Below are 8,293 nucleotides of genomic sequence, written 5' to 3'. Positions count from 1 at the left end.
TCTGTTAAGTGTTATCTTGACTCGATTTGAAAGTCAGTTATTTTAGGCATTAGAGCCCTAGGTCAACTTACAGGTAGAGGTGAGTAGACAAGCTGTACTTATGTATTTGAAATGCCACAAATCTGTGCCATCTTGGTTGCTGATGTTACAAGCAGCACCAGCTGCACAGGAACATGTAGATATTTCAGTTCTTACCTACGAGGAACTGTCAGTTTAAGCCGGGTTGTCACTACCCATCCCTATTTTTTTAAAGCATCAATTTTTGACAGTGATTTTGTACTTTGCAGGCACTAAAACATGAAACTGGAAGAGACTTGAAACTAACCTTAGATATAGTAATCACCAGCAAAGATGTCTAATGGAGGGATACTGCAAGACTATGTGACATGTTTTTTTTTTTTAGCAACACCCTAAACCCTGCACAAGCAGATTGCACACACATACTACAGAAATGGCAGACAAAGCTCTGTTTTTCCTCACTTCATCAGTAATGTTGAAGCACAATAAGAAGATTTTTATGAGGAAGGTATGAGGAGGAGTAGAAGTAAAATTCTAAGGATAGCTGAGCATGTGTCACTTTTTGGACATGGTAACTCAGCTTAAGTCACCTGCTTATTCATCCAATTATCCAATCATCCAATAATGTGGCAGCAGTGCAGCGGATAAAATCATCCAGATAAGGGTGAGGAGCTTCAGTTAACGTTCACATTAAACATCAGAATGGGGAAAAAATGTGATTTAAGTGAGTTTGACCATAGCATGATTGTTGGTGAGGAGAATGGCCAGACTTATATGAACTGATAGAAAGACTTCGGTAACTAACCCCTCGGTACAACTCTTCACAGCTTTTCTGGTGAGCAGAAAAGAATCCCAGAATGCATGACACGTCGCAACCTATATGCTGTTCTCAACAGAACAGCAGAAAACCATATTGGGTTCCACCTCTGTCAGTCAAGAACAGAATTCTGAGGCTGCAGTGGGCACAGGCTCACCAACATTGGACAGCTGAAGACTGGAAAACGTAGCCTGGTGTGATGAATCTGGATTTCTGCTGAGGCAGATGGTAGGGTCATTTGTTGTCAACAGCATGAGTCAATGGACTCAACCTGCCTTGTGTCAACAGTCCAGGCAGGTGGTGATGCTGTAATGTTGTGGGGAATGTTTTCTCTGCACACTTTGGGCCCTTTAATACCAAACAATCATTTGAATGCCACAGCCTGTCTGAGAATCGTTGCAGACCATGTGCATCTATTTATGGCCACAATTTACCATCTTCTAATGGCTACCTCTAGCATGATAATGAGCCATGTCACAAAGCAAAAGTTGTCAAACTGGTTTCATGACAATGAGTTCAGTAAACTTCAGTGGCCTCCCCAGTTAGCAGATCTGAATCCTTTGTGATGTGGTAGAGCAGGAGAATGGCAGCATGAATGTGCAGCTGACAAATCTGCAGAAATGATGTGACGAAATCATAGACCAGAATCTCAAGGGAATATTTCTAACGTCTTGTGGAATCCAGACCATGAAGAACTGATGCTGATTTGAGAGCAAATGGAGGACCTATCCATTGTTAGTATGGTTTTCCTAATAAAGTACTTGGTGAGTATACTTAAGAGTACAATGAATTTTATTTAATGTAACTTGTCAGTCATAATTGAGAATATATCTGTAGTTTATAGGATTTTAAAAAAATCTCTAATCCACTAAAGCAATTAAAGGGGAACACAAGTTAATCGATTGCAAATGCAGTTAAATTGTCAAAATGATTACATATAGAGTACCCCTTGCTTATTTTCAATTAGATTTTTATTATTGTACCTTGTCGTGCAGGAGTTGGGCAACTTTTACCTACAGTAAAAGTTATGTTTCAAAAGACTAGAGTTTAGATGAACAAATAATCTCTTTAAACTAATACTTACATTTTTGGGCAACAGAAAGGTGTTTGTTAATTTACTTTTACACACACAACTAAAAGCAGTGTTTAGCTTTAATGTTTCACATTAAAATTTACATTTCTGCTTTTGACATTTATTAACCCACATTTTGCATTTCAGTGTGAAAATCCCATTCTGAGCACAATGAGATGCAGATAGTTGACAGATTAATTTAACAGCAACTGAAAATCTCTTTTTGCTGACCTCTCCTGTGCAAGTTCACACCTTGAAAGGGATGTAGGTGTAAATTCAGGTAGGTACAGTACATGCCATCAGTCATACCAGCATACTGTTCAGTAAATAAAATTTAGTTTACAGGTACAGCTTTATAACATTTTTTTCATTATCCTTGTGTAGCCAGATGGTTGGTTGGTTAGTAGCTGAAGAGCTGCTCTTCTCTATATGAAGGTGTGCTGAATGTGTGCAGATGACCCTGTGTAAACTAGAATGAAAACAATCTAGCTCTCAGCATGATGACATTATGACCAGCAGCTCCAGTCAAGTTGTAAAACTCCACCTAATGTCAATCGAGTCACTTCCTTACATAACCCCGAACTGATCTCAAGGGTTGGTTCAACAGTTCCTGAGGACTCTAAAGGGGGGTCCATGTCCTGGTATGATGACATCAGCAGTGCGTAGCGCCTCTTGGCGGCTGACTTCCTGTACTGTAGTGTTCATACTCAGATCCCGCCAACTGTCCTCATCTGAGCAGCACTCAAATAAGTCCCCTGCAACAACTACTGTGCCCACTGAGGTTCCCTTCACCTGAACGCTGACATCTTGTCCTGTGTGGCCTGGACTGGGAACTACTGATATCTGTAGGAGGAGAGAGATTGTTTAAAAACTGACACTGTCAGAGCCTGAGGAAAACAGGCGGAACAGCACATTAGACCTCTGAGCTCCATCACAGACTGACACCTGTTTTTTTGTTTTTTTTAAATCTCTTTTCCTCTGTGTAGCATTAATTCCGTCAGCTATTGTTAGATTTAGTGTCAGTCCTGAGATAAAAAGTCCATAGTAGTTTTAGTCCTATTTAGTTGACTTAAACAGTTTTAGTTGACAAAAATGTTTTGAACATTTTATTCTGGGTTTAGTCAACACCAAGAATGAGCATTTTAATCAAACTATGGAAAATTGCTTTCATTTAACATTTTTTTCTCATTGATTCCAGATTAAAAGAACTGAAGCTGAAAATTAGCTACAAAACGACAGGTTGTATGATTAAGAATACAGCTTCACACAGAGAGGGTTTCTGGTCTGATGTTATACATTTAAACAATATATGCATGAAACGTTCTGATTTGTATTTCATTTTGAACCAATACAATTCAACAAATGAGGCCCCTGGATTAACATCTGTCTGACTGTGTCAGAGAGGTGTTGATTTAATTCTGTCATTCTAAATTAGTAATCCAAATCTCCCTCGTCATTGGATGGTTGCATATTTTCTCTTCCTGGTGACTCTCCAACAGAACACTGCCAACACTGCTAAGCCTTGGGCTAGCTGCGCCCTACGGCTGACTGATGGGAAAAGTACGTGATGGCAACAGCGGGGCTTGGTTGTAAAAAAACAACTCGACACATTTGGACCCATTCCAAATATAATGCCTTGGAGAGGAAAAGTGCGTATGCAGTAATGGTACACACTCACATCTGAAAGGTGTTGGTTGAGGGGGTTTCCGACCCTCACCGACAACATCCAATAAGCAGTTAAGACAGAGCATAAACCCCAGTTAAGGCATCTCTAAAGAGGGCTGGCAATTTTTGTTAGTTTCTGTAACCTACAGTCCTGGTTGAAATTATTGGTACCCCTAAGTTTTAAGTACAAAATTTAGAATATCTTCAGAAAAAAAGGCAAATTATCAATTTTGTATAATCAAAATATTTAATAAAATGTCCAATGTTACTGAACAACCATAAAAAAATCAATATACATTGAAACGAAAAATAGAAGTAAAATGTATGCACAATTATGGACACCCTTTTGATGAATTTAAATTAGTCCCTCAAACAAAATAAAAAAACAAATAAGAATCACCCGTGCTTAATTTTCACTGTTCACATTAGCTGAATTAACTAATGAATGATGGTTTTACTACATAAAAAGAGGCTGATTGTTTCCAGTTTCTTTTTCACAATGGCGAAGACAGGAGAGCTGTCTGAGTGAATGAGAAATGCTATTATCAAATGACATAACAATTCCAAAGGCTACAAGGCAATCGCCAAAGATCTTGAAATCCCAGTTTTTTATAATGTTATCAAGAAGTTTCACAATCATAAAACAGTTATCTCACTTCCATGACGTGGTGCTAAGAAGAGATTCAGTGAGATAAGTCTGCGAAGGTTTATGCGGATTGTGGAAAAAACAGCACGCAGCTTAAGGCTGACCTGGAGCAATCTGGACTAGTGGTTTCAGCCCATACCATACGCTGCACACTAAACCAAGTAGGGCTCCATGGGCGAAGGCCAAGGAGGACACTACTATTGAAAGAAAGGCACAAAAACACAGGACTACTGTTTGCAAAAACTTCCACAGATAAGCCAAAGTCTTTCTGGGATAATGAACAGATGAACAAAAGTAGAGCCAAACCAAAGTATAGCTATTTGTGAATGCAGTGCTTCAGTTTGTTATAGGCAACAAAATGAGGCCCCTAAGGAAAACAACAGTAAAACATGGAAGAGGTTCTATCATGCTGTGGGGCTGCTTTGCTGCCTCTAGTGCTGGAGGCATTGAATGTATCAAAGGAATGATGAAATCAGAAGATTACCAAGGCATTTTATCCAGTGTCAGAAAACTAGGTGAAGGTCTTGGGACTTTCGGCAGGACAAGAATGGTTGAAAAAGGAAAAGATGGATTGTTTTAAACTGGCTAGCAATGAGTCCTGACGTAAATCCCCTTGAAAACCTTTGGAGAGAGCTGAAATATGCCAGTGCAAAAAGGACTCCTGTAAACTTAAAAGAGCATGAACGCATAGCAATGGAAGAGTGATAGAAACTATCAGCAGACAGATGCAAGAAACTTCTTGATGGCTACAAGAAATGTTTAGAGGCTTTCATTGTTACCAAAGGTTCGGCAACCAAATACTACTGCAGGGTGCCATTTATTGTGTCTGGGTTACATTTTGTGTTTCTATTATTTTACTATAATGCAAGTTTTGTTTTTATTTTTGTTCAGTAACATTGGACATTTTATTAAAATATTCTGAATATACAGAATTGGTTAAATTTTATTTTTTTTCTGAATATATTCTATATTCTATACTTAAACTTCAGGGGTTCCAATAATTTCAACCAGGACTACACATTCCAACAGCCATGCCCATTTTACACTGCAGTCTGAACTTCTCTCCCACACTCTTTTTCATTCTTCACACAAGTACTGTCACTTTTCATGTGTATAAATGGATGGAATCTAGGGAGACTGTTATTTTGAGTTTTTTTTTTTTTTTCATACAAAACTTCTTTGTACCACTTTTTACAATGAATTTTTTACTCATATGTCAAACTTTTTTCTTAATACCATTTCTTTAAATTTTATACATGCTGCTCCAGACGATTCCCAAAAAAGAAGCAGAGAGGTTAAAAAAGTAGCTGTGATGTAGTGGTATGTGACAGTCAGGTGGAAAAAAAACTATGAACGGAGAGAAGTTACAAATTTGTTGTGTCTTATGGAACAGTGTGTGGTTCCATCAGACTGCAGTGCAGCAGTTCAGGAAAGCTTCTAAACCCATGGAATGTTGACAAATACAAATCTCATTTCCTCTCTGAGGTAACGAAATTTTCCAAGGTGCTGGAGCAGGACAATATCACTGCAGACTTGATGTGGCCTGATTAAATTAACAGGGCAAATATGGCATAGTAAACAAACCGCCTAAATATGTTCGTTTCAGTTTTGTTTATCACCACACTGAATGACTACAGTGGTGAACTGATGAATTGATGCACTGTGCTGAAAAATGGAGTTGTTTGTCTTTTCCCTGTCCTGAGTGATGAGCTTTTTTGTTATTGGTTTCTTTTTAGAAACCGTGAAATTAATTGCCTGATTGTATTTAGAGTTTTAAGAGCACACAACCTTTACGATCATTTGCTGTTTAGCAAACTCGAACAGTTACTGTGTATCTTGTTGTAGGCTAGACTACTCTCACTTGTCAAACACTTATATCGGTATTTTCTGTGAGGATGTTACAAATATTAAATTACAGACACTTACATGCTCATCAATTGTGTAACTGTGTCCGTCTGCCAACTTGTTGGGGCGGTATGTGTCCCCTTCACTGATATCATATCCTACAATCATCACTGCTGTTGGAAATAGACCCAGATTTCCTATGTGGTCTGAATGTCCGTGAGTCCCTACGACCAGGTTTATGTCTTCCGGTTCCAGACCCCTATCTTTCAGTGACATAAGGAGAAAGTCCCGGTCCCACGGACCCCCGGTGTCCACCAGAACAGTCTTGGGTCCCGTTATTAGGGTGATGGTCCCGCCGGCTCTACAAGCCCCATCGGTCTGAGGGAGACAGTACCCGACTTTAAGGACAGACACGGAGTACGGCTGACCGGAGAAGTCCGGCTGAGACTCTGAAAGCGGGACTATTTGTCGATTAAAGTGATCAGAGACCGCCATATTGTCTGTCCCCATCATGTCAGCAGCCTTCACAGGAAGAGCTGAGCTGGAGAAGCAAATTACTGCTGCTTCCATTGCTGAGTCCAAACCATCATATTAGGTGCATACTGCCACCTACTGTATCGGAGTGTGTATAATGATGGCATTTAGTGTCGGGATGTTCGAGCGTTTTTTTCCTTCGGTCTATACCAGACCTGACCCTCTAAATGTATCGAGTATTTCAAGTTTTCCAGTACTCGGTGTTGTACACCTTTCAGGCCACAGACAGCAGGGCACACTAACATTATATGCTGGTCTGGAGTGGAAGTGTAACAATGTGATTCATTATCCTCCGAACGAATACGGCGGGCCCCAAACCTCCCAATCGGTCTTTTCAACATTCGTCAGCATTCTTTGGCATTCCTCTGCGTAACGGCTGCACTTTGGCATGCACCGGGAAGTGTCGAGGGCAGCGGCTCTGTACGAGAGCTGGTATCAGCAGCAGCTTAGTCCAGTCGAGTTTGCACGGGAATACGTGTCAGTTTCCTGGAGGCAGTCCTTACCAGCGTAAACCCGATTTGTATCAAACGCGTAAAAATACCAGCAAGAACTATCCTGTCATTTATTTCTGGACCAGCAGGAATGGTGTAAAATAACCACCAATTGTTAGGAGTATGATATGCAGTCATCTGTAACAGAATTCTCCTCCAGATGTTTACATCGATGACAAACCCCTGAGAACTGCAGCTGAGTCTGAAAATAAACCTGTTTCCAATGGTTGAACCTGATATTACTACTATTGTTTGACTCAACTTTCTATTAATTAACCTCAACTCCTTAGCATATATCTATTATCTAGCCACCCAAAATGAAGCTGTTTCCTTGTTCACAGAACTCCTTTAAAACTACTTCAATAGTGTGTAGTTCTCAGTGTACCTGGACACAAGATTAGCCATTGACTAATGTCTGCTGACTTCTAGTGGACTTGTAAAGCTGGAATGGGGGTTGATTTCAATGCTCCAGAAACCCTTGAGTCTGAATCTATTGTGCTTTTGAGCATCAATTTGGTCTTTTTCAAGCAAAAGACCAAACTGATGTTGAACTCCTTAGCTTCTATATAGTAATTGTTAAAGCCTACTTCCACGATTCTGGAAGCACACTAATTATTTTAGATACAAGATGAAGACTTTATAGGTAGAGTATACAAAAGTTGAAAAGTCAACATCTGACTTGACTTTTTAGAGATCTGCAGAGAGCTTGTTAATGCAATTAAAGTATAAGTGGTCTTTGGGAGGACTAGTCACATTTTTTTTTTTAAATAATAATGTGTAAATAATGATTAGTCAATGTAGTCAAATAAAAGGTTTATCTCTGAAATTCAGGTACATAAAGGTATCTTGTAAAATGGAAAGAATCAAATAGAGTGCCAGCACCTCGGAATTGTGTTTAGGGTAATAGATAGCCTCTCAATAAATGCTCTTATTTACTCCAAACTCTGTCTGTTATTGTGGGTAACAGCATAGACTGCAGACTAATTGTGATGTACAGTTAGCTCCATAAGTATGTGGACAGTGACACATTTTTTTTTTTTTTTTTTTGTAATTTTGCCTCTGTACACCACCACAATGGATTTGAAACAAAGTCATAAAGATGTGATTGAAGTGTTGAATTTTTGCCTTAATTGAAAGGGCTATCAAAACTATTGCATTAACCGTTTAGGAATTACAGCCATTTTTATACATCTACCCTCCATTTC

The 8,293-nt window shown here is 39.3% G+C and overlaps 1 protein-coding gene across 1 annotated transcript; it reads right to left on the bottom strand.

Moving 5' to 3' along the window:
- Positions 1-1,969: 1,969 nt before the first annotated feature.
- On the bottom strand, positions 1,970-6,649 carry mblac1 (metallo-beta-lactamase domain containing 1). The gene is made up of 2 exons (XM_040141127.1): positions 6,145-6,649; positions 1,970-2,750 (listed from the first exon to the last, which is right to left on the bottom strand). Exons 1-2 carry the CDS (start codon positions 6,631-6,633, stop codon positions 2,508-2,510), a joined length of 732 nt encoding a protein of 243 aa, XP_039997061.1. The 5' UTR covers positions 6,634-6,649; the 3' UTR covers positions 1,970-2,507.
- Between the last annotated feature and the right edge of the window lie 1,644 nt (positions 6,650-8,293).

This window comes from Xiphias gladius, chromosome 12 (assembly GCF_016859285.1).
Source record: "Xiphias gladius isolate SHS-SW01 ecotype Sanya breed wild chromosome 12, ASM1685928v1, whole genome shotgun sequence".
Classification (NCBI taxonomy): domain Eukaryota; kingdom Metazoa; phylum Chordata; class Actinopteri; order Istiophoriformes; family Xiphiidae; genus Xiphias; species Xiphias gladius.
The sequence above is the reverse complement of the archived record's forward strand: the minus strand, read 5'-3'. Positions and strand labels throughout refer to the sequence as shown.